Raw genomic sequence first — 27,316 nt, 5'->3', positions numbered from 1 at the left:
GGATAAGGGCACTTTAGTACAGCAGTTTCTTAATTAACATTGGAAAACCTTAGGAGGACGGGCTGAAATCGTAACTCGCAGAAAAATAAATTGCTTAACTTAATGACATTTCGGTACTTGAACCAATCCTGTAACTATCAGCTTTGCGCTACCACCCACAGGATATGGGTATGGGGGTCCTTTATAAAATAACTAAATTAAACAAAGTTTCCTTATGTTTGCAGGCGCCGACGTGGCGACTATGGGGCGAGGAAAAATGCGAAGGTGCCATCTACACAGTGTACCTGAAGAAGGTCCGTTATCACCACCCATCAAGGAGCATTACGCAGGTACTGTACACACCATCCTCTCCAGCAGTATATATAACACTGAAAACGTGTGTCGTCTTGTAATCTACAGAATAACAAAACGTATGCCTTAATTGTAAGAAGTAATTATAGATTGTTACAGTTAAGAATGAACCCAAGTTTGTATTTTTCTTTTAGTCATTATCAAGATATTGTATAATGTTCTTCCAGGATTGATTACTTTATTATATTGTATATTTAATACTGTATATATATAATTTTTGATGTCTAGCCTATGGTGGTACTCGATAGTTTTTAGTTTAGATCCTAGTGATAAAATACTCTCAGTAAAATGTAGTTTCGAAAAAGAGTTTAGGAAGAAACTAAAGGTACGAAAAGTAGCTGGAAACCTTTCCTCATCTGAGAGAGACATTGCACTAACCCTCTTGTTACAAGTCGTGGATGACGACCTTTGGACCAGGTTGCCTATAGTGATGGTCACTGAACACATGTAACTCTACATCTCATAGTAAATAACTTGGTGACATTAGTCACCAAGTTATTTGCTGACAAATAAGAGTTTACCTGTGTAAATTATAGGAAAACTTGTACATGTCAAATTACCAAACTTATTGTCAACCATAGATTCCAGACAAGTTCGTTCTCGACTAACAATATGCAATTCTGGGCGGGACAGAAATGGTTGGGCACGTTTCCTATCACTTAATGCCTTTGTTCGCGTAGCAGTTAATACGTACCCAGGAGTTAGTCAGCTTGTAATAGGGTTGTATCCAGGGGAGGGTCAGTACTTCGACTTTGGGGAGGGGAGGGGGGCACCCTCTCTAAAAGCCAAACATGTGAATATATACACTGGCTACCTGTCCCCCCCTGACAGTGATTATTATTGTTAATTATTTTGCATACATATTCAGTATATTAGATATAAATCAAAATGTTATAAGTAGGGATTATACTTACTAAGTTTATTTTGTCTAAAGTCCTTTTTTCAAACATGTGCAGTATTCTAATATAGAAAATTTGACAGGAGTCTGATGATGACGAAATCTCCCACCTGGAGTGGGAAACAGTTAGAGTGCGGTTCCTGAAAGCTGGCACTCTTGAAAAATTGATAGAATCTTTGGCATCAGATTCTGGGGAATTAGAATCCACCTTTGTTAACGTGTTCCTTGCTACATATCGCACCTTCTCCTCAACGAGACAAGTCTTAAACCTCATCCTTGATCGCTACCTCGCCCTCAATTCCAGTAATAATAAGATTAATGTTCCATCACATCTTCGAGAGGACCACAAAAAGTAAGTTTCGACTACATTTTTCTTGCGTTTACATATGTCTGAAAATTTCCTACAATATCATTATTCAAATATTTAGGCAATTTTGAAACCATGGATAAAAGACAAAAGTTTTGTGATATGTTACCTGTTGACCAAAATTATTGGCAGTCATTATACATTTCATTGTTAATGTGGTTGAGAAGACAAGATCATAGCTGAATATTTATGTACAAATGTCTTGTTTTTAAGGGCTCTGAGATTAACACTCCAAGTATGGCTGGACGCTTATCCCGAGGACTTCAGGGACCCCCCAACATTTGCATGCCTACACCAGCTATGGGAATTCACCAAAACTCATCTTCCAGACTCAGATTTAAACATCAAAGTTGGCTACAAACTGGAGAAAATGAAGAGAGAGGAAGACATAAAAAGTTAGTACAGTATTTGTAGCAGTGGTTCTGGTATTCTTTATACCGTACTTTAAAAAGTATAGTACATATTTACATTTATTGTGTTGGCATATACAGTATAGTATCATAGTTATATACTTTGTTTTTTAGTCTATCACTTCCATAAACAAAATCATACAGAATTGTTAATTGTCATTTACTCCAACTTAAGTATACATACTAGATTGTTTCACAATTTACAGGCTCACCTATGTTAGAAAGAATTTTGTCTTGTGAGGAGATGCGCATACACTGCTCTTCACCGATGAGTAATGGAAACCATCAACCATACGAGTTCCTTGACATACCAGAATCTACCTTTGCTCAGCAGCTAACTCGAATGGACACTGTAAGTGTTAAGTGTAATGCTGACAGTTCAAGGATGATTCATAAAGATGTTTTATTACATAATATTTTCATACACTTCATTTATAGCTGAATAATAATCTTTTTTTAATACATAATCATATGAGTTGTTTACATTAAATTATGTGCAGATAAATATTGAAGATTTAATTCATAAATAGCATAAGAATTTCTATTTATTTTTGCATTTCTTTGCAGGTTCTTTTTAAGGGTGTGATTGCTCATCAGTGCTTAGGCTCTGTTTGGTCTCGAAGAGATCGCGGTCGTGGAGACACAGCAGCAAGTGTTACAGCTACAGTTGAGCAGTTTAATGCTGTCAGCTTCCGTGTTCAGTCTACTATCCTTGTTGATACTGAACTTAAGCCTTCGCAGCGTGCCAGGCTTATTGTCAAGTGGATAGACATTGCACAGGTATGGTTAAAAACTAAACATTACACGGTAAATTAAATGTACAGACACTGATTAAACTGAATTTTGTTGTTCTTGCCTTTTTATTAATTTGTAATGTTTGTCTTTACAGGAGTTAAGAATGCACAAGAACTTTTCTTCTTTGAAAGCCATTATCTCAGGTCTGCAGTCAAATCCAATTTATAGACTGAAAAAAACTTGGGGTGCTGTCATAAAAGATAAGGTATGATTCAAGTTTATCCAAATTAAGTTATACTGTATTATAGATATTAATCATTAAATATTATTGTAATATTTTGTGTAAGCAACTTATGACAATTATTGCTAAAATATTGCTTTGGGAATATTGTACTGTACATATCTGTCTGAAAGCTTATGCACCATTATGTGAATACTTAAATTTAGGCGGAACTGTATGAAGAATTGGCAAGGATCTTCAGTGAAGAAAACAACCAGTTAAATCAGCGAGAGTTACTCATGAAGGAAGGAACTGCGAAACATGCTCAGACTGCTCATGCAAATGACAGACATCTTCCTAAAGCTCTTGAGAAGTTGGCAATAAATCCATTGGTAAGTTTCTTTTATCTCAAATGACTATTTTTTTGTTTTGAGATGGTAATGAGTTACATATGCAGTACTTAGGGTTCCAAAAAAATTGCTATTATGTCACAACTGCATGTCACAACTGCAGTGAAAGGGAGGTGCAGAAAAGGGTGGGAAGATAATGTGAGGAAGTGTGTGTGTGTGGTTTACAGAGGCGTTGGTATTGTGCAAGATAAGGAATGTCTGAAGGAGACCACAGTACACTTTTAAGTAATATATAGTAGTGTATTGGATAGAGAAGTAGGTAATTATGAGATTTTAATTTTTATATTTTTGTATAATGAAATTTCTTGTTTCAGGCAACCAGTTATGGAACAATTCCTTATCTTGGCACATTTTTAACTGATCTCACCATGATTGATACAGCCATCCCTGACACGGTTACAAATGGCCTAATCAACTTCGACAAAAAACGCAAGGAGTTTGAAGTTCTGGCACAGGTATGTATCGCATAAATAATTAATTCAACACGATTCTTATCCAATTTATGTGCAAATTTAGACTTCTGCACAGCAACCTTCACATAAAAAAATTACTGTATAGTACATCTTTTGGTTTGTACCCCAGCCCTATTGTATTATTTATGGCCTGATGTCACTGTTGGGCATGTGTCATGATCTGCCAGGGACATGCTCAGTTGTGAGTGGCTCTCGCAACTCGTGAGTGAGTTGTGAGTCAGTTGTATAGGCTCTTTAGATCCCTACTGCTAGACTTACTGAAAGACAACATAGGTATCAGCAGTTTTAAGTCATTATCTTAAGGACAGTGACCTTTTACATCTATAAACTCCACTTCTTGACTCTAATATTCTTTCATGTACTCCTTCTCTACCTTCCCAGTCACTCATGCTGAATGACCTTCCAGTCACAGTACTCCAAGTCAGCACTTTTTATACTTGTCTATCACTGTTGGTATAGATGGAGCCTTCACCACCATCGACACCATGTACTTTCAACAATACCCTGTAGTCATTAAACCTTTGTGCTCATGATGAATACCACTTTGTTTTCCAAGATATGATCCTAGCATACTCCTCTTGTTCAGATACAGTAAAAAATATATACAGGAGTTTCTTTATTAAGCATGTTTTTTATTTTTTAATCCTTTCTCTGCTTTCAGATTAGATTGCTCCAAGGTGCAGCTAATGCATATCAAATGGAAAGAGATGAAATGTTTGAAAGATGGTGGGACTCTGTGCTTGTATTAGATGATAAGGAGGCATGGAGGCTATCATGTCAGATTGAACCACAGGGATCTTCAGCTCCATCATCTACCAGAGAGGGACGCATAAGGAAAAGAGCACAGTAAGTAGTCACTTTCATTCAGTTTTTATTTAAAAGGCACTTTCCTTGTGGCTACCGTGTGGAAGTTCTGGGGATCAATGTCCCCATGGCCCGGTCTCCAACCAGGCCTCCCAGTTAGCTTTCTGGTCAACCAGGCTGTTGGATGCAGCTGCTTGCAGCCTGACATAAAAGTTACAACCTGCTTGATCAGGTATCCTTTGGAGGAAGTATTTGTCGAGTTCTGTTGAGAGGCTGGCTAGTTATCCCCCCCCCCATGAGTAACAGGAGTGTGTTGATAGTTCTCTCGGAGCAGTGTGCAGATTTGGAATCGGTCCCTCGAATATTTTCCACTTGTAGATTATTATGCATTTCTCTCGCATATGTTCTAGAGAATACAGATTTAGAACTTCTAAACAGTCCCATTAATTTAATGTTTTATAGAGTGGATTCTATCAATAAAGGATCTTTGCATGCTCTCCTGGTCAGCAATTTCTCCAGCTCTGAATGGGGCTGTTAGTATGCAACAATATTCCACCCTAGAGAGCACCAATATCTTTAAAAGTATCATCATTGGTAAGGCATTCCTTGTTTGCAAGGTCCTCGTTATCCAGCCTGTAAATTTTCTTGGTCGTGACAGATACTTTGTGTTCTTTGAAGGTCAGGATGACACAATTTCTCAAAGATCCTTTATATTGCTTTTTTTTTTTTCTATAGTGTAATTTGATTGCATTTTGTATATGGTTTCTATTTTTATATTTTCGTTTTTTCCCATAACACAGGAGCTGGAACTAGTCTTCCAGCTACTTTGTGAAACGAGGCTTACTGTAATTACCTAAGTGTAGTTATAGGATGAGAGCTACGCTCGTGGTGTCCCGTCTTCCCAGCACTGTCATATAACGCTTTGAAACTTCTGACGGTTTTGGCCTCCATCACCTTCTCACCTAACTTATTGTGCACCCCTAATTGTACAGCTAGTAGTTGGCCATAAAATTTGAGGCCAACTTCCAGGATGCCCCTACATTTGCATACAGCTAGAACTTGTCTTCATTAAACATCATATGTGGTCCATTGAAAGACAAAATTAACATCAGATTGGAAGTTTGCTGTGACCAATATATTGCACATGAAAATCCTAGTGTCTTCTGCAGATGATTATAGAGTACTATAAGCTTGTATCCTTGTATGTCTGGTATGAAAAATGAGAAAAAGTACCGGAGCAAGGACAGTACCTTTGGGGACTGAGCTTTCGCGGTGAATGATCCGGATTTTACTTTGTTGACTATTACACTCTGGGTTCTATTCGTTAAGAAGGTAAAGATCCACCTCCCTACTTTGCCAGTAATTTCTTTTGAGCGCATTTTGTGTGCAATATCTCCATGGTCCCATTTGTTGAAAGCTTTTGCAAAGTCGATGTATAGTATGTGTGTGTTTTGCTCATCTTCCAAGGCACAATAAGGTCATGTCATAGTGATCTAGCAATTGTGAGAGGCAGGAGCGCCCTGTTCTGAACCCGTGTTGCCTGGGGTTGTGTAGATGTTGTGATTCCACGTGACCTTACTTCTGAGCACTCGTTCAAAAATTTTGATGTGTGAAGTTAGAGATCTAAAGTTAGAGATGCTTTACTACCTCCTTTGTGTAGTGGCATGATCATCTCTGTTTTCAATGTCATTGACACCAGTATCTAGGTTCTGTTTCCAAAAGATGTTTAGGGACTGTGATAGTGGTGTTTTTGCATTTCTTGATGAACATAGAATTAAAAGTCTGGGGTTGGTGCAGAGTGCATCGACATGCTACTTCAAAGTCCACTGGGGTTAAGGTGACATTGTTATGTAATTTGATGTTGGTGTCACATTCATGAAGAATTTGGTATGACAAAGTAATCACACTTGATTACACATTAAGATAGTTATTATGAAAGTGTACAAAGTTTGGATGAATGTGTACATTACTCAGTACTGTATACATATTAGTGAAATATATAAACCAGTAGCTAAACAATGAGATACAATACTGTACTTTTACACACTGAATATTTTGGGCAGGTCTAATACAAACAGACATAACAAAGTTTGATTTGGGTGAAGTAAGAAAATGAATAAGCACTCAAGCTAAAGTAGGAAATATACCAATTGTAAATGATAATACAATACAGGTAATTTGTAATTTCATATAAACACACACAGTTAGTTACTACATGCTCGGGTATTAAAAATATTGCTTAGACAGTGACTACCAAGAGTATTCGAGCCAAGGGTGCAAATCTGAGGCCAACTTCCAGGACCCCCTACATTCACATAGCCCAAAATTTACGTTACAGCTTAACATACAGTTGTCAACATTGTTCATCCTCATTACATGTGATCCTAACTGAACGCAGTCCGTGATAAAAAGCAACCACTTTGTCATTCAAGGAAATGAACAGGTTGGAAAGCGAGTCCAAGAATCTTGCTATTGGTAGCAAGAATCCTTATAGTGTATTAGGCAATCTATGCCAGTATTAAAATATGTAGCTTCAGCATAGAATCTCAGCCTCTTAAAACACAGATTAATAGGTCCATAAAATTCCCCTTAAATAATTACTTTTATGTTTCAGATTTGGTCATAGAAAAAATGACAGTATTGCAAGCACCTCAAGTGGATCGTCCAGTAGTCAGTTTTTCTTTGACAATGACTCGCTGAACACTCACACCAGTCACAATGATACATGCTCTCTAGAAAGAAAGGCAAGTTATTGGTTGAAGCTGTTATAGATATTTTTCCATTTTTGTGAAATATTTGTAATGTTAAGACACAAAACATTGAATATTGTGATTAAATTCAGGAATAATGGTAGTCTAAATTAAAACAATTTTACATGTAGGCCTACTCTATATGCTTGTTTATAATTACTTTATATAATTTGTCAATCTACCAGCATCCAGAATGCAATATCTAAATTTTCTGGACCCTGCACCTTTTATCTTTATGCTCTCATTGAGTGTCCTTTGTATATACTCCTCTTGCTGTCATTGTAGATAATAGTTGCCTGCTAGTCACTAATGCATTACTTTTCACTCATTGTACAACATAGTATATTCTTCTTTTAGCAGTCCACTCATCCATTATTCCCGCCCTTTTCAATCTTTCCATCTGTCATCCACAATCCTTCCAATCCTCTCATTCACCATCCTTACCATATGTTCAAGCCTTAATAAGTGATACAACCTTGAATGAAACGGTGGATAATTCTAAGTGGCGAACAGTATCGGGTACAATACTGGTATAATTAAAGTCCCATTGTGGAGGCCAACCCTCTGTAATAAGCTATAGTCAAAAACAAAAGTACAAACCTCATCCTGAACAGGTTATACAAAGACTTTTTGAAGTCAAGCCAGTGAAGATGATACTGCATCCTTTACTAAATTAAATAACTACAGGTATATATTTGCTTTTCATAATGGTAATGTTATCCTAAGGAGATCTGAGGCTAATGTGGAACTTTTAAGATTTAATTTTCAGAATTGTATGAATTATGTGACTGAAAGTCACACTTATAACATCTGATCCAAGTAGAGTGCAGTATTGTTCCCAGCTGATTGAGTCCTGTGACAAGATTAAATGGTAATGGGACATGTTTTTATATCCCATTCACTAAATATTGCACCTGGCTGACATGCCAGCTCAAGCTGTCATGCAGTTTTCCAGGTTTCATGGAACTTAATATGGTAATATAGTTTACTAGGCCTATATATTTTGATGCAAGTCTTAAGAGAATATATCGGAGCTGCATACCCATCCATAACCTTTCATGACACATTCATGCCCTTTACCTATTGTTCATTCTCCTAATTCCTTTACCCTTCTCATTAGTAATTTCTCTACACTTTTCCTTGGTGTGTTTTATAAGTTAAATCCATTTACTGTTATTTCTATTCTCTTTTTTAAAATGCTTTGTTTCTGCTTTTCAACAAAAAAAAAAGCAGAAATGGCATTCATTGGTGCTTTTTTTTGTCATATGAAATTATTTCTGCAGTTTATGGAAAATCTTGCACAATTATATTTTTAAAAGTTCATGTGCACAAAAACATTAAATTATTATATATCTCCAGATGTCAACATCCTCCAGTAGCTCATCGCTACCATCACTAGATGTCTCTGTGCACTCGGGTGGTACATCTGCATCAGGTCGTACCCCTGAGCGTTCTTCAAGCTCTCAACAGCAGCAAATTCTTCAACAGCAGACAACACCTTCTCCATACATCACTCCTGATTTCTACATCATCAGAGTGTCAATTGAAAGCAGTGCACATGAAATTGAAGGTTTGTAAATTATGGTATATACTTTTTTCCTAAACTGATGGATATTGTCTCCAGTGGTAGGAATGTGAAGACACGTTACTTGTGGAAGGTTCTCCATTTTTTTTTTACGTGATTTAAAAACTATATTTGTAGTTGCACCACTGTCTTGATCTTCATTGCTCAGAGTGAAAAAGCTTATATTTCCTGTCCTATATTATAGATTGTCTAGTTTGAAATACTTGCCTTGGTTAGTCATGTTGGCCCTTTTATGGTAGTGGTCTGGAAAAGATGCAGAGGTCAATGGGAAAGAATTGAAAGTAAATTTTATAAATGTAAATGCCTCTCACTTACCCCAAACACATCTAACTGGAAGGGAAAATCTAAAAATTTTGAAAAATAAAGTGGTGGCAGCATTTGAGGGGATAATTGTGTGGCCTGGAGTGGATGAAACTTGCATGGGTAAAACATAGGAAAGTGTACGAGAGGTATTTTTAAGAGCATATGTGTAAGGAGATTGTTATAAAAAAAAGACTGAGATGGAGTTTTTATGAATCAGTTGAATGATAGTTTAAAGCAATGATAGGAAAGCTATTGTGCTGGGAAATATGAATACTAGAGTGAGGTATGAATGCAGAGAAGTTGTTGCATACTGAGGCATGTCGGGTATAAAGGTGTCGGGTGTTAATTTTTAGTAGATATGTATTCAGTATTCTTTTTGTTTTGTCAGATACCATCACAAGGTATCCATGGATGCAAATGGAAAATAATTTGATTATGAAAAGGTTATGTGAAAGATGCAAGTATTGTGAGAGGGATGTTTAAAGGGTTAGATCATTATGTAGTGCTGGATAAAATCAAGGTAAGTGGGATGAACTGTATGGCAAATGTCTAAATATACATAAGTTGGAGAATATAGGAGAAAAGTCTAAAATTTCATGAAACACCCAGGTAAAATATTACCCTGTGTAGAGAAGAAATAATTGAGAATGTGAATGAAATACCAGTATTCCTGTATATGTATTAGGTATATATATAATTTAAGAATATATATATACTGTATTAGAAATGAAGAGTGAGAGAGAGATACTGTATGGCTCATCAACAATAAAAAAAGGCTATCGAGGAGAAAGTATACATTGAAAATATTGCCCTAGAAAAATGTGCCAAGCAATGAGACAGATAAATATTGAATATAATAATTGTAAAAAGATTACAAGAAAATGAGTGAGTGATGAAAAAGGGGTAAAGTGGCAGTTTGGGAGAGTAGTGTGAGAACTTTGTATGATATAAGGGATTAATTTACATAAACGTTCAAGTTGTGATGGGAAAAGGGAAGGTAAACTAATTGAAGTGGGCAGTGATGATGGGAAGGAGGGGTGACTATAATTACCTAAGTGTAGATACAGGATGAGAGGTAGGTTAGTGGTGTACTATCTTTCCAGTACTCTGTCATACTTTGAAACTACTGATGGTTTTTGGCCTCTCCCACTTTCTCGCTTGTTCCAATCATCTATCACTGTTTGCAAAAGTGAATTTTCTAATGTTTTTTCAGCAGTTTGTTGATCGGTGTGCATAATAATACTAATGAAGGAGTGCATATTTTAAGTATGTTAGTTACTTTTTCTTCCCCCATTTGCAATCAACATATTTTGTAATGAATAGAGTTCATGGACACGACTGGTAGATCAGAGAATAGATGGAAGTACAGTAGATATGAATAAGGGTTGGGGGTAAATTAAAGCAGATATGAATAGAGGCAAGATTTCCTAGTATAAATGGAATAATTGCAGATATTTACCAGAGGCCCACCATCTCTAATTGCCTTGATGGAATGGTCCTTCCCCCCCACCCCCCCTATTCCAGAGGTTTTTTCCATGTTGCATTTTGAACTGGAGCGCTGTGTTGGTTTTTACAACTTTAATGGTTAGGAAATTCCATGATACCCTATTAGGGTGAGGTGATGGACATAATGTTAAATGCATGGTATGTGTGTAAGATACTGCTGATTGAACAAAGGCCATTGTGGTAGTACCTATATATATAGGAAGAGGGACTGTAGTTACAGTTGGGAAGATTGCAGAAATGATAAAATTAGTTTCTGGGATGCTAAGTAAAGTGTATGCAAGGGTGCAAATTAAGAGAACAAGAGATGGAACAATTGCTATATTACTATTATAAGGGTTGGGGAGGTTGGTTGGTTAGAGGCTAACACGTGGGCAGTTTACCATGAGAATGGTATTGAAAAGTTTTACCAAATGGAAGAAGGTTGTATGTAGCATTTATAGACCAAAATTGTATGATTGATCACGAAGCATCGTGGGTGGTGTTTTAAAGATCTATGTAGTGGAATGGAGCTTATTAAGAGCAGTAAATATTTTTTATATGAAAAGCATGTATGTCAATAGGGCAAAGACTAAGAATGGATTTTGAAGTTAGTGGGAATAAAAGTAATTGTAATGGGGATAAATTAATGTTGTCTGCATGCAGATGATGCAATGTTCTTTGCTGAGAGTGAGGAGGAATTGCAAAAATTTGTGAGAGTTTAATAGTGTGTGCAAGAAAATAAAATAGTCAGTGTATTAAAAAAAAGTGCTGAATGCAATGAAACTCCTTTTTCTGGAGGAGCTCTGGCAGCTCTCTGAAGCTATCTTGCCAAGATTGCTTCATACCAAAAAGTTACATTAGTTGCAGAAGCTGTGTCTGGCCTACTTGGTACCAGAGCCAGAACATGGCTCCCTCAGAGGTGCAAATAGCGAGTGAAAATCTGCCACCACCTGGAAAAAGCCTCCAGAAAGTCGGTTAAGCTTTACAGACAACTGGAGGGTTCACAGAAAACGAAGCCTTGAACCACAAAACGACTCTGCAAGTGATTGACACTGAAGAAGGGATTCACTCGCTCATTTCTCACAACTTATTATTACCGATTACCACCACCCAGGCCCAACCCTGAACCAGTTCCCCAGGTCAGTTCTGGAGCTCTTCTGGAGTTTGAGTGAATCCCTTGTTCTGTGAGAATTGTTTGCAGGGTTGTTTGGTGGTTTCAAAACTTAACCCTCCAGTTGTCTATAAAGCTTTTCGGATCATCTGGAGGCTTATTTTTCAGTGGGGTGACTGATTGTAACTCGCTCTTTGCACCTCTGTGAGGTAGGGGGGGGCTAGGTTCTGGCTTTGGTCCTCATCAGGCCAAACAGAACATCCTTGACTGATGTGACTATTTAGTATGGAGCAACTTCACCAAGATAGCTTCAGACAGTCATCGGGGGGTAAAATAACTTTATTTTCCCTTCAGAAAATAAGGTTATGGGGTTTGAAAGAAGGGAATGGGATGATGTAGATTTTGTAAATTCCTTAAGAGTGGCATGGACTACAAGATAAAATGAAGATGATGATGTTGTAAGAGGTAGTGTTTAATTAGTTAGGGAGTAAAAAATTGGAGCATGAGAAGTGATAATACGAGAGCTGAGGAGTATAGTGGGAAAAAAAGTTAGTTTAGATGCCAAGAAAGGACATATTTATACTACCACCCATAACATATGAAGTAAAACCTGTGTGTGGAAGGAAGCAGTGCTCAAGAATACAGGCAGTGGAGTGTTTTTTGAAAAAAAAGTGCGAGATGATTATAGCAACGAGGACTGTTGAGATATACGAGTGAAATGGGCGAGGTAATGAAATACTGTACTGTACTGTACAGAGTTGGTAAAGCACAACACAGGTGACCAGATCTTAATGGCAAGAGTAGAACAAAATTTAAAAGGGCAAGAGCTTGAAAGAGTGAAGAGGTTTCTGGAAGTACTAATGCTATGGCCACCTCTGCAGTCCTTTTGGACCTCCATTCACAGGAAGAGTATAGCATATACTCTCAAGTTAAGCCTGGCCTCAAGCCAGGCTTGGGGAGTAGAACTACTCCAAGAACCCCATCAAGCAGGTATCATACATAATAAAATTAATTGTTTCTGTCAAGAATAATTGTTATAGGAATGAAAATGTCTATAAAGACCAGGGTGAATGTTTGTGGATTTCTTGTAAAAGTTTGGATTGTGATACCGAATGGTTCCATTCTAACTTCATGCAAACAGTACTTGTGGTAGAGATGATTTTAAGCCTAGTCGAGTGTACATGTCTGCCCCACACCTTGGGAGTTCAGGGGCATGGGTTTGGCTCTATTTTATGGCCTAAATATTTAATCATGATCAATGTTCATTAATATACATTTGCAAAGTAGCATTTTGATGTATCAAGCACTTTTTTTTTTTACTTTTTTCAGGTGTAAACCTCTACAAGAGTATCATGCTAAGCAATTCAGAAAGGACTGTGTCGGTCATTCGAAAAGCCATGGAGAAACATGGATTTGAGGGAAACCCTGAAGACTACACATTGGCACAGTTCCTTCCTGATGGTGGTGAGTCGAGATTATTAATAGATTGATATTACTAATGAATCTATGGATTTCAATGTTTCTACTCAAGTTGTCTAATCATTATATTTTGGTCTTATTTCTAATATAATTTAGTTTTACAAGTGTGTAATAAAATTGAGCCTGGTCAATTGTATCTATTAAATCTTGCATTTTTTCCCCTTTTGAACAGAGATGCTATTACCTGCATCTGCAAATGTGTATTACGCAATTAACACTCAACATGACCTTAATTTTGTGTTGAGGAGAAGACGACATGGTGATGAAAACACAATCATAAGAAGAAATCCAAATAAGGACCATAAAGTTCGCAAAAAACTCCTGGTTACATAGCTCTAAAGCTAGGAACATATACCTGTGGCAACTCGATGCATCTCGCCCTCTGCAGCGAGAAGTATCCATTTCAGAATACTGTGGAACCAATAGACACCAAAGGAAGTGTGAAAGCCATTTTCAGTGCAGTGTACCAAAAATAATGGAAGAAAGTTATGGCCCATGATATTAAGACTTTGAGACTGAAGTTCTAATTATACAATATGCTATTTGAGGCTATTGGCATTTGAAATACATATTGCTGTGGTATTCAATTTGGAAAATACACTGAAAAAACTAATGTTCTCCAGTAATATCTGGGTTGCATAACTTAAACTTGGCTCTCATTTCATTAGTGCTGTGAAACCATTTCTTCAGTGTTGTCTATATCTGTATAAAATGTTTCATTAAGGATATATGATCTGAAGTGATATTTATGTTCTGATTTAAAGTACTTTTGAATGAGTGTGTTATGAAAGTTATTCACTTAATTTTGTAAATTGTGTATGTATGTGGGGCACGAGTGTATTGGATGGATAATACTCAAGATTTAATTGTCATTAATAAGCTTTAACTTAGAACTTCCTGATGTGAATGAGAACACGACTGTGCAAATGAGACTGAATAGGCACACAATTTCAAAAAATTATTTATTTTTCTTATTGAGCACCCTTGGCACCATATATATACCATACAGTAATAATCTCATGGGGAATTATCTTGTTTTGAGTTAGTGCCAGAAGCTAATTCATTGCAGACCTGTGTGATTAATCTAATTATACATTTCCCATTATCTTGTGGAACAGATAGAGAAAATGGGATTATTGTGCACACATTGATAACATTCAGCTTAGCTGGTCTTCAAAAGAATTCTCTCCAATTACTCAATCTTAAAATTCTAGGTTACTATTGCACTACTAACATGTCCATAAATATTGCTTTATTTTTCGAGTTACAAAATGTTCAAACAATTCTGTAAATTATCTACTTCCCCCAAATTTATAATTTTAGTAGTTTGTATTCTCCCTATATTTAAAATTATATACAGCACGTGGAGTTGTTGGAGAGTTAAAATTTTATTCTTCCGAACTGTAAATATTGTGTAGGTTATTTTGTATACATGTAAAAACATTCTATTGTTACCTTTGTAAATAAAGTCTATTGTTTCTAAACATTTTTGTGACATTTTGCAATCTTATTTTGTCCTATCTACAGGTTGAGAGATGAATAAGAAATACAAAATGTCATTTGGTGTGGGCAATGTCCCCTGTCCAAACAGGAATCGACTCTGGCTGCAAAGTTCTACAATATTCAAAACAGTTGTAGTTTTAATACATGTAGATATTCCTAGAGAATTTCACCTGTCCTCGGCTAAGTGTGTGAAGTGCCATTGATTACATTCAATTTTTTCTTAGTCTCTTCTTTCAATGGTTAAAGTGAAGTTTTTACAATAATTCGCCCTTAGAAAGTAATTATCAAAAGAATGCACCAAGCCAGGAAGACCATGTAGCACCATCAAAGTTGCAAAAGGCATTAAATATCCAAGGATACCAATAGAGTAAAAGACGCACTCGCTGACTGATTCACTCACTGACTCAATGATTGACTGACTTACTGATTGACTCACCCACTGACGGACCCATTGATTGACTGACCCACTCACTGACTTACTCACTGATTGACCCACTGACTGTTGCACTCACTGTGCCACTGACTGACTGACTGCTTAAACTGCAACACTGACTGACTGACTGACAGCCACTCACTGATTGATTGACTGATGCACTCACACACTACAAATATGGCAGACATGAAATCATATGTAATATGATCAGACTAAACAGTCAGTCTGATCATATGTGGATAGTCGTCAAATTATAGAGTTTAACTTTATAACTCCTCATAGAAGCATGGACTGGATTTCTTCACTTTACACTTATATTTTAATAATTTTTACAATTACAAAAGGTACTTGAGACTGTTTATATATGAACTAGGACAGTTGTTTACATATATTTGAGGGGGGGGGGGGGAACAGTTCACCCATGGTGAATATGCTTTCCACGCATACGCCATGCTGGTGACTGCCTTTGTGGGAGTTACAAATTCTGCATGTCATCAGGACAGACACCAGAGGTAAGGGTGTAGACTGTGCTGCAGGAACCTACTTCAAGACATTGCATCTACAAGCTTGGGTGTGGTACTACTGAACAGGTAAACTGCTGTTCTTTTAATTCACCAGATTTTTTTTTTTTTTTTTTTTTTAATACTGTACCCTGTATACAGGTATATACAACCCCATCCTCTGAATTGACAGTACATTTTAATACTAAGTGTAATAAGTACATTTCCTGTCATTCATAGTACATAATTGCACTTATGGGGCTGTTACATTTACCTCCCCATTTTTGGAGGACGGGCTGATATATAAATACAAGGTGCCGAGGATGAGAGTAACCTTATGCAGAATCCCGTAAACTGCAAATCAACTTTTCGTGTAATTTTAATCACAAAAATATTATTTGTTTGTATGAATTTATTATTTATGAATTATCAGTGCAAGGTCAAAAATAGATAAATTACTACAGAAAATCACAGGTTTAACAACAAATTAATTAGATACATGGTACACAATATAGTCATAATTAACATTAGCATCAGTTTCTACAATGACCACTTCTTCCACATGGCCTCTTGTGATGGCTTTTTGTTCAGCACATGGAAATATAGCTTCACATGTCTTGGCAACCCCTTCTTGGCTTGTAATTCTTTCCTCCATTTGTCTTTCTTTGTCAGATATTATCAAAGATAAATTATTGGTCACTACTCTCTCATAGTTACTGTCACAATCTCCTGCCATTACTGACATACTAACAGGATTAGTATTCATTACTTTATCAGGTGAATCACAGTTAGGAATGTCAGACCTAATTTCTTTCTCAGTAATTCTTAAGTTGGCAGTGGACATTAAGAGAGATCCGCTGTCCATGGCCTTATGACTAGCATGCAGTTGACCTGGTTCTAGAGCAGCTTCAGTGTGGATGCTCTTGTCTACATTCTCAGGTTTTACCAGCAACCTCCCTGATGAAGACACACACTTTGCTTCTACTTTCTCCACAGAAAGTTTAGCATTCTCTTCAGAAAGTCCTGGTGCACTATGTCTGCCTTCAACAAATAATGAAGTATTACCAGATATGATTGATGGCGTCACAACCGTGTTGTCGTAAGACATGGATGATGGGTAACATTCATGCTTTGTACGTCTATGCTTCTTCAGCGCTTCCCGTGCTGAATATTGCTTACCACAATCATCACATTTATATGTTAATCTCTTGTGTTTATTAACATGTACCCTGCAAAATATAGATATATATAATACAGTATATATATGTATAATTATATATTATAATTACTTAATGGTGCTGTAGTTATGGGAAAAGACTCATGCTCAAGGTGTCCTGTCTTCATAAATTTGATCAAAGGCAGTCTTAAAACTAATGGTACCTTTGACAAAACTTTTTCCTGATGGTTGTTCAATTTCCCAATATATTACTGAAGAGGAATTTTCTGATATTCATTTTACATTTGTGCTCCTTGATCTTTTATCTCTTATCCTTTTACTGTGTTTGAGACAGGCAATAAGAAGCCCACAGTATCTTTTGTCGTACAGTTTAGGAACCTTTAGCCTTCAACTCGCACAGCAACCAGGGTCGCGTTTAGGTCTAACACGAGATTTAAAACTCCTGTGCGTATATTCTATCCATTTCCTCAGGTACCTAGTAAACAGACGTCCTCTTGGAAAAAAATCATAGGCACCTCTCCTGGGTGCGAGAGCCTCATAGTTGAGATGGCGACCATGGGTAGTGCATGTTGCAGCAGCTCACAGCACTGCTGTGCAGCTTCTGCCTACAGCATCACTTAACAACAAAATAAATAGCTGCAATCACCAGGAGCCATCTAGAGATTTAATATGTAACCATTTACCTGTCACAGCTTACAAACAGCCTGCTCTAGATAAAATCAGTTGTGAATGACTAGTGCAAGTACAAGCCCCTACATTATTGCATGTTGATGGCTGGAAAGGTGCAAGGGTTAAGGTGTACAGGTAATTGAATGATGGAGAGTTTAGTTCAGTGCCTTCAAAGTAGTTTAGTCCTTGCACGTGAAATGTAATCTTAGTACACTCAAGCACTGATGTACTTGTATTAGCAAACTTAACATTTACATACAATATAGAAATTTGACATGCCTCTCAAGGTATAATAATAAAAATAAAACACCACTTACTTGTAGGCAATATGAGAGGAAAATTTGGTTGGGCAAAGACTGCACATCCAGGATGTGATTCCTCGATGCACCGAGTTTACATGAGAATTCAGCTGAGTTTGTAGTTTAAATGTTTCACCACAAAACTCACAAATCATAGAGTAGCTTCCATGTGCCTGAAAAATAAAGTGATGTATTTGATGTACTGTACAGATAGATGTGTGTGTATGAACATGTATGTATACACAGAGAAAATTCCAAAATACAGACCATCATACAATGAAAACGTATATCGTATCTAAATAATGGAGTAATTTTACAAAAATACTGAGCCAGATTTTTTTAATATCTAAAGTGAAATTATGGTGATTATGTGCGGTACAGGTATTCAGTAAAGTTTTTTCCAGCATCTCGTATGTTATCATCAATTTTTGCTTATCTTGTACTTTTAATAGTAAATACTATTAATGTTTTGAGTTAATGAGTGACAAGACTACAGTATTACAGTACTTGTTTATGTTTGCCTTCTAATACCACCACATTGTTCCAAAGCATCATTCAAAATATTACACACCTCTACCAGTCTTTTCCTGGATTATTGCAGATCCTGAGGGTAACCTGAAGGATTTTCACCAAGGTAAAACAGCTGTATGAATTGTACCTTCAGGCTGGTGCATTGTCAAAGAAAACTTGAATGATGAATAGACTGGGAAAACTTTGCCCTACCTCTGCTCTTTTTTGCCAAACAAGTGATGAATATTTTGAAGGTTCCCGCTAGAAAATGGACTTTGAATGAGTAATGTATGTATGTAGAATGAGAAAATGTACTTCCCATCTAATGAGATGGAAAATCCTTGGCTATCTTAGGGCTTCAGTCAGATGAATTGCAAAAGGTATTGATAAACACACTTGAAGAGGTTGTAGATGAGTGGCTTGAGACCGAAATCCCTACTGGACCTACCATAACCAACCTTGAGACTATTGACTTGGTAACAAACTGAAAATCAAGAACAGAAAGATTATGATGATTAATCACATAACCTCTCATCATACTGGCTTTGTGTTAAGAAATATTTTCTGAATATTATATCTTTTATGCAGCCTATCCTCCTGTTTTGGTAGAACTTATTGAAAGGATGAGGACCATAGTACATATATTGACATACAACGCAATTAGAAATCGGTACTACTGAATTTCGACAAACCGGAAAACAATTTTCTACTTATGATGCAAAGACAAAACTAACCTAACTTAACCTTCCCAGGCCTAATAAATGCTATCTGAGGCCTAATATAGTACACACATGTGTGCTATACTAGGCCTAGAAATGTTTAAGTTTGTTTTTTGGCTTCATTTTTTTGGACTCATAAAATGAATAAGGAGAGTAGTACCAAATTCTATTCTATTGACATACTAAGCAATCTAATTGCTTAGTATGTCAATGTTTGTATTATGGTACACATAGTTACAAAAAGTACTAAATAGGAGGATGGGTTGCTTTTATGGAGTCCAGAAGCAAATATATTTCTGTATTTTGTACTACAGTATGTACAACCTGTAAAGATGCAAATTATGTATATGAACACTTGGAAAAACAACTTATTTAAATTATTATTTTACAAGGCCTTCAAAAATCCTCACACCTTTCTCTAACTGTTGTACCTGGCTCATCAAGTAAGTCTGCCACCTTTTTACCTGCTCTGCCTGGCTCATCAACTGAGGCTGCTGCTTTTCCAAAGTGAATGACATGTTTATCACATATTTTACAAATGAAACAAAATATTACATGTTAAGACTGAGGCAGTAAATGCCCTGGTCATCATAGGACAAATGCTGTAACTACTCCATCAAATGGCTTTACATGAACTCTACATTACACAGCAAAGAATTAACAATTATCATTAGCTTGGCCAATCTTGTTCGTAAAGCTCTTGTCATCCTGCCAACAGGAGCAAAGTTTAAGTTGTCTTACTCAAAGCAAGTTCCAGCATGATTGATTCGAGGCCTTTTACGTTTCCATTCTGCTATATGGTCCAATCTGATTTAATTTTGTATTATGCTTCATATTTATTTTTCATTTATCAAAATAAAAAGATCAGAAACTTGCTGTTACAAAATAGCCTAATATGCTCTGCAGCTTATTAACAAACTTGATATACACAAGTGTAGAGGCTTACCCTCATAACACACACTACCCCAAGGACAGCTTAAGAATACCCAGTAATCTACATTATTATATTACCTGAGCCTTGTGAGAGGAAAAGTTACGAGCATGGGGAAATACTCTTGTGCACTTGTCACACGGATAGCGAGGACCTGTATGGACAAATATAAATTGAAGTTATTAAACTAAAATACAGTACCACATAATTAAATGGCATTTGATACATTTGAACCAAATGCCATTTAGTATTTGACATTTGGTTGAGCATTAGAGAATTTTTGTTTTTGCGATTTTGGCAATTTTGTGTTTGGCATTTTGGAGTTTTTATAGTTATTTGTAATTTCTACTTCGTATAATGATCTGTTACAGAACTAAATGAAAACAATTTCATTAATTTGGAAGCAATTGTATTTCTTTAAAGAGAAATTTGAATATATCAATTTTCATTGTTCCTCAAGTCAGTCAGTTATTTCCTTTCTAGATCATTTTGAAACTGACAGGGCTTAGACATGTACATTAAATTGTATAAACTAAAAGAAACATGTTATCAATTGATTTTCTTGAGAACTGACCAATTTCTATGCTTCAGGCATAAAATATTTTATATTATTGTGAAAATAAAAAAAAATTGCAAGTCATATGGTAACTCCACAATTTCATCTTTACATTATGAATCTGAAATAAAAGCAAGGGTGTAAAGTGCTGGAGAATGAATAAGACTCCATCCCAAAAGCTAAGGCAGTAATATCTGAGGGAATAGCAGTGTTTAATTTTAAAAATATCCTCTTTTTAAATATTGCAACAATAACCAGTACATTATTTAGAAAATAGCATCTGGCGAGGTTTAGAAGGAAATTAAAAATTTGGATGAAAATATTAGGAATTAGGAGCTAAACTGGTAAATAGCAACAAAAATAGTTGCAGAGGTCAAGGAGTTACCAGTACCTTGGGCTGAGAACTGAGGAGGTAATAACCAAAGGCATATCACAAACAAATGTTTAATGTCAGGATTTTCCTTTTTTGATATTGCAACCTTAATTAACCCAAATTACCTTATAGTTAAATGCAAGATATCTATCAACTACTCTAATCCCATGCTTAACATTCTTCTAAATAACCGTAAGACATGTCTCTTCATCCACTCTTCCATACATTGCTTTATTTAGCAAATGTACACAAAATTGTTATTATAAAGCAGTAAGTTTTTACCTTCATTGTGCTTGGCTGCCAGGTGATATGAAAGTCCTGAAGCTCCACGGTACATTTTCCCACATATGTGACAACTCTTCTGTTTCTTGTCTGGAGTCGGGGATTTTGAGACTTGAGCGTGAAGTCGCTGCAGGTGCACTTTGTATGCCGTGGCATTTTGAAGCAGGCGTCCACACACCTCACACATCTGGCAAAGTTAGCCTAATAACAAGGATTTCAAATACAATCATATTGATAGTCTAAATTAAATGTTCATTAAGTAAATCAAAGAATTTTTTCTTTACAAGTGAATCTCTAATTTATAGTTACCTTAGGAAATATTCACACAAAGTTATGTTTAATCTACAACAGGGCTGCAACAATGTTTTTGTGATGTAATACCCTGGTACACAGAAAAAAAAAACTAATATTAAAATGCATTACCTGATCACAGGAAAAAAAATGTACGTGAATTACTTGGGTCATGGTGAAGCATGGAAATCTTGTGATGCCGTCACAATACACGAGTGTTCATGAAGCAATCTCCCCCTGAGTGGTCACCCCAGACCATGTGTTAGGGAGGGAGGGAATTATCAGGGGAAAGCACCAAGCCATCTTGACTATAGCACTTGGGAAGGGGTAAGGATTAGGATAAAGATTTGGGATGGGACATGGGGTAAGGAATGGTGCCCAACTACTTGGACGGTCGGGGATTGAATGTCGACCTGCATGAAGCGAGACCATTGCTTTACCATCCAGCCCAAGTGGTTGGGAAGGGAGTTGCCCCAAAGATATTTTTACATATTTATTTCAATGTTATTTATTTTATCATTATTAAATGATATTGTGGGCACATGTTGCATGGCAGGGCTGTGAGCTGCTGCCGCATGTACTGCTCATGGTTGCTCTCTCAGTACTGAGGCTCTTAAGCCCAAGACGGGTGCCCACATTTTTTTCAAAGATGGCGTCTGTTTACTTGAGGCATGAGGAGGCAGCTGTAAGCCCCATGCACATATGGAACTTTTACATTTTATGAGGTACAGTACTTGAAAATAGCCCCAACTGCGTCACACGGTTTACGGATAATTAGCATGATCAACTCCAGCTGTGTCACACAGTGGAAGGGTTAAGAACAAGCAAAGAAAGTCTATGTCGAAGTAGAGAAAATGAGCAACAGAACCAATGAAAAATGTCTATCAATAAGGTGAATATCTACCTCCCCTCTCACTTCCTACTTCACACCATTTTATATCCTAAATCAAAACAAAGAGAATAATGTATGAACACAAGCAAAGGCTCAAAATTTTTGGATTTGCCTAATGTTATAGAATTGCAGTAAGCCTACATAAAATTCAAAGCTTAATACAATCAAAGTGTGGGTATCTTATCAATCTACTACTGTATATATAAAGATCACTTGATAAATAATATAAAATTACCCTTTGCCTACCTTTTGCTCCCGAGATGCTGAGTGCACCAGCAAATGTCGTCTTAGTTTCATCCGTCCAATGACGACTTTCCCACACTTTGGACATTTCTCTTGACGCATGTACTTTTTTTCACTGGACTTTGTATGTTTCATTTTTCCTTTAAAATGTGAATATGTATTCTTTACTAAAGTATTTGTCTTATCAATGTTAGTACAGTCTGAAGGTTTGTCTTCTGTATTATTATCGAGAACTGCTCCAGCACCTGAATCACTCTCTTCATTCTTGTTATCCATGATAATTAAGGACACCTTTTGCCTTGTCGTTACCGATTTACTTTTGTCAATATCAACACCTCCCACTAACATATCTTGGCTAACACACTCTAAGGAAGATGATTCAGTATCTAAACATCGTGTGACACTAACACCTGAGCAGCCCTGGGCTCCTTCCAATTTATCATGTTCCTTTTTGTTTAAAATTAATGCATCACCAGTTCCACATTCATTTTGCTTCTTATCATGCTTTCGAGGACGACCACGGCTCCTTTTGGGTTTCTTCTGACTATGGACTCCTTCCATATGTGCTTCTAAAGCCCCTTTAGTTAGGTGCTCTTGATTACAGAGGGAACATACATTATGATTACTATAGCACCCATTAGACTGAGGCACATCAGCATAACGAGGGTTACACTTTATCGTCCTTTTTGAACTGCACCTATCTGATAATTTCTGCAGGAATTTTGATTCTGCATCATGATATTTACCATGATTTGATTTCTCCGATTCTGCTGTATCTTCTAAGCACTCTGAGTTCCTCTCAGTCTGTTAAAGAAAGGATTGAAACAAGAATATTGCATTAACATTATTATTATTATTACTATTATTATATGCTAATTCCAAGGGCAACAGTTATAGTTGTTGTGTGTTGGTTGAGATTTTGTTATCAATTCCAAACCACCGAAGAGTTGCATACTCAAAATATACCCATTCAGCAATAGTGAATTGTTCTAGAGTGCTTATGATTGAAATACTGTAATTTGCACAAATAAAATAGAAGACATGTATCCTAGAGAGAAGGTAATGGTGAGACTGGAACAGCTTGAAACAAAATTTATGAACTGTGTGAGGTTATCAAAAAATAGAACAATTGGCTGTGGTTACCTCTTCATGGTAGTGTAATTATATTTATTACAGATTATTAAATGAACATTTTTAAAACTGACATAATTAGGGAAATGGTACAGGCACCAAATGTTGATGGAGCATAGAATGAAAGATTTAGCTAAACTTAATTACAATTCAAGAAAGGTTGCATAAAGCAAGTCAAATGTAAGTGAGCAAAATGAATATTGTACTGCATTATGAAGCCAGACGACACTAGCCAAAGTAAGTACAATACTTAAATTTAAATCCATTTCTTGTGCTAAATTAAATATGGCAATTTAAATAATATTGGCAGAGGAGCTGAAATGGTCTCAATGCTCTGAAAGTAATGCAGATACATTTTTTACCCCATAGTAATTTACAAAGATAAACCTATATCAGTGAGAATTTTTTATATACTGTACTGTATATGTATTCCGAGAAGAAACTTGTATATTATTTGTTGATTTTCATAAAGTAATTAATACAGTGCTACCTACATATAAATGAGAATGAGCTTCAGTATAGACAATTCGCAGCTGTGCTTGAATTTCGGTGTACTGGTGCAGCAAATGATCCAAATCTTTGATGACATTGTCACATTCCAAACACAGTTTTAGATACCACTGGCCATTTTGGTATTTTTGTAAGCAACTGCTTAAAGCTTTTCTGAGGAAATTAACCATTGTCATCTGCAAAAGAAGAAATTAAGTGTAGAGTTAAATGGAATGTTCCTGTCTGAATGCTACCTCAGTAGTTTCCCTAGTGGTTAAATAAAATACACTTTATGCATTGTTATTAATATTTTTGGAGCTCAATCCCTATTTGTTCCCATCCCTTGCACATTCATTACCCATGGAGTGGTACCCATGGAGGGGTCCTGTAGCACAGTCATTAGTGAAGTTGAATCAACCCAAAAGGTCCAGGATTCAATTCACATGGTAGGATTTTGGCACATTTTCTTTTACTTTTACTCCGGATATAATAATAATTTTAAATCATTTTAACAGTGACAGGAAGCCTGTGAGTGTGTGTATGTATGTGCATGCTGTCCTCCCCCCCACCCCCCCCCCCACACACACACACACCTACTTTAGCCTTGTATCGACGTCCCCCACGGTGTCGAATTATTGACCCTCCCCAAGATGCAAACCCATAACACTTGTGTATCTCCCTGGTACCTATTTACTGCAAAATAAACAGGGGCATTAGGTGAAAGCGAATGTGCCCATCCATTTTTGTCCTGCCTAGGAATTGAACCTGGGATCCCTGATTGTAAGTAGAGAATGAAGTTAATCGTACAGTACTATGAAACTTTAATTCTGAATTTTAAGCTTTTCTTGAAAATCTAGAAAAAATAATCACAAGCATATTCATTATTACTGATAAAGTGTTGCCGTTTATGATGATTTTATTTCTGCATTACGTACACTATTTGCTGGCATACCTTGGTAAACTCGAGTACATGATGGTTGGTGTATGAAGCTGCACCCACCACTTCAAGACTCTTACAGCAGATGAAACAGGCATCCTCTGGCGTGTTCTCAAATGTACCCATTGTATAATAGCTCTGGCAATATTGTATCTTTAGATTCTGAAAAGAATAAACAATTCCATTTGTAAATTTACCCAAGAGAAACAATTGTAGCTACTGTTCCCTCGTTGGAACTGTCCTGAACTCCATCAATGCTTGCATGTATAACTACAAACCCAGACATATTTGTAACATCTGGAATCAAAAATAAAATGGTGAAACAAATTCTGAAGAGAATGCATTAAACTTAATACTATAGTACATGTAACCTATTGTCATATTGGTCTCTCTGCATTGAAAAAAAATAATAAAATAAAAGTCGATGAAATGCACTATTTACAATGAAAATAGAGCAGTGCCTGAAATGAAACTCCACTTCTGTATAGACTCGGGGCGCATCCGATCCCATGATCGTCGTCGCCCCTAAATCAACACAACAACACTTCTGTATAGAATCCCATCAATGGATCCATTGTAAGCTTTCATTCATTAGTCACTAACAATTAGGTATTTAGATAATTTTAAAGACCTACAAAACCCGCAGAACCAAAATCTTTAGTTCTCATGGAGGTGAGGCAAGTGTAGGGGACAGTATAGTTCAGTACGGTCCATAGAATTACCCAAATCGACCCAAATCAGCCCAAAACTACCCAAATCGTCCTAGCATTACGTAAGTAATGAAGAAATATGGTATATTTACTTACTATAATGTTGGTGCTACACATAGAACATGATCAAACCTATTTTTACTCTGAAATAATCTAATTTCATAACGAAATTAGACGTAAATATGTGAGAGGTGACGAAATAGGAAGTCGACGGTCCAAGCGACAATTGTGTGGAGCGACTTATCCAAGATATATGGTCGCCTGGAGAGTGTTTGCTGCCATATCAGCCTCCTGTACACAGTGATCCAGTCCTTTTCGTTCATTGAACACCGAACCCTACACGCCCTCTGATATATTGCTTAATTAACAAATATTCACAAATAAAGATTATATTTGTATATGTTATCAGAAAGGCAGATATAAAATAGTTTTTGTGAATCCATCACAGAGATTATACCTTATTAGAGAGGAAAAATATTCATACTTTAAACAAGGCTTCATGGCCAACGCTCTCCTTACCGATATGGGAACTATGACCTTCCGAAGATCAATGTTAATTTAATCTAGATATTGTAATAAACGAAGTTTTCTATGTCATCATAAAGACATAAATATAAGCTGCATGTTAATAATTTGGCATAAATATAACTGAATTGAAAGTTAAGATATATGCCTTTTTATAGTTACTTGATGGCTCGCTCAGGGAGTGTGAAGGCCTCCACACAAGCCAATCAATTTTATAATTACTTTGCATATATGCAAAGTAACGCCATAGGTCTTTATGACCCCTTGCAGGTGTAGGGGACGAGCTCACAGGACCTTGCAGGTGTGGGGGTTGAGCTCACAGGACCTTGCAGGTGTGAGGGTTGAGCTCACACGACCTTGCAGGTGTGAGGGTTGAGCTCACACGACCTTGCAGGTGTGGGGGTTGGGGTCACAGGACCTTGTAGGTGTGTTGTTGATTCGTCGTGGGATGGGATGCGCCCCGGCGTACCCGTGATGGGTTAATCTCGAGGCCAGGAACGCCAAGCCAAATCGCGAAACGAGTGACGCCAATCACTATAAACTAATATGCCACACGGCAAATAAACGCACAGACGGGCAGATGATTGGGGAGTCCCAGGAGTCCCTCAGGGGTGACAAGCACCGGCCCCGCCCCACACAGAGAACACCAGGTAGCAAAACCAAAACTCTGCCCCCAACTAAAACGCAAAAAAGTCATCCAGTGTCCTCCGGCAGACCAAAAACCACGACTGACACGGGAGACATCTCCCGTCACGCAGGGTGCAG

General features: G+C 36.8%; 2 protein-coding genes across 15 annotated transcripts in view; one reads left to right on the top strand and one right to left on the bottom strand.

Moving 5' to 3' along the window:
- Window positions 1–14,878, top strand: part of Rgl (Ral guanine nucleotide dissociation stimulator-like) — a 144,394-nt gene extending 129,516 nt beyond the window's left edge. For all 14 annotated transcript variants that reach the window (XM_045749774.2, XM_045749772.2, XM_069302046.1 and 11 more), the window contains 13 exons: window positions 225–329; window positions 1,333–1,601; window positions 1,830–2,011; window positions 2,233–2,378; window positions 2,594–2,806; window positions 2,916–3,026; window positions 3,209–3,373; window positions 3,706–3,846; window positions 4,526–4,710; window positions 7,283–7,412; window positions 8,778–8,988; window positions 13,232–13,366; window positions 13,554–14,878. In XM_045749774.2, coding sequence (XP_045605730.1) covers window positions 225–329; window positions 1,333–1,601; window positions 1,830–2,011; window positions 2,233–2,378; window positions 2,594–2,806; window positions 2,916–3,026; window positions 3,209–3,373; window positions 3,706–3,846; window positions 4,526–4,710; window positions 7,283–7,412; window positions 8,778–8,988; window positions 13,232–13,366; window positions 13,554–13,714 — 2,154 coding nt within the window. In that variant the 3' untranslated portion in view covers window positions 13,715–14,878. The remainder of the gene's footprint in view (window positions 1–224; window positions 330–1,332; window positions 1,602–1,829; window positions 2,012–2,232; window positions 2,379–2,593; window positions 2,807–2,915; window positions 3,027–3,208; window positions 3,374–3,705; window positions 3,847–4,525; window positions 4,711–7,282; window positions 7,413–8,777; window positions 8,989–13,231; window positions 13,367–13,553) is intronic.
- Window positions 14,879–15,936: 1,058 nt separating this feature from the next.
- Window positions 15,937–25,870, bottom strand: LOC123762944 (zinc finger and BTB domain-containing protein 41). Its single transcript, XM_045749767.2, has 8 exons — window positions 25,759–25,870; window positions 25,332–25,478; window positions 24,385–24,576; window positions 22,763–23,563; window positions 21,334–21,520; window positions 20,203–20,276; window positions 17,981–18,135; window positions 15,937–17,046 (listed from the first exon to the last, which is right to left on the bottom strand). The coding sequence occupies exons 1-8, from the start codon at window positions 25,825–25,827 to the stop codon at window positions 16,305–16,307; spliced, it is 2,367 nt and encodes a 788-aa protein (XP_045605723.2). The 5' UTR covers window positions 25,828–25,870; the 3' UTR covers window positions 15,937–16,304.
- Between the last annotated feature and the right edge of the window lie 1,446 nt (window positions 25,871–27,316).

The sequence above is a fragment of the Procambarus clarkii genome, chromosome 47, assembly GCF_040958095.1.
Source record: "Procambarus clarkii isolate CNS0578487 chromosome 47, FALCON_Pclarkii_2.0, whole genome shotgun sequence".
Taxonomy (NCBI): domain Eukaryota; kingdom Metazoa; phylum Arthropoda; class Malacostraca; order Decapoda; family Cambaridae; genus Procambarus; species Procambarus clarkii.
The sequence above is the reverse complement of the archived record's forward strand: the minus strand, read 5'-3'. Positions and strand labels throughout refer to the sequence as shown.

Coding starts and splice junctions, on each gene's coding strand:
- LOC123762944 (XM_045749767.2), bottom strand. CDS start 25,827: ATGGGATCGGATGCGCCCCGAGTCTATACAGAAGTGGAGTTTCATTTC. Junction 24,577..25,331: donor ATGTACTCGAGTTTACCAAG/GTATGCCAGCAA, acceptor CTTCTTTTGCAG/ATGACAATGGTTAATTTCCT. Junction 20,277..21,333: donor GGCAGCCAAGCACAATGAAG/GTAAAAACTTAC, acceptor TTGTCCATACAG/GTCCTCGCTATCCGTGTGAC.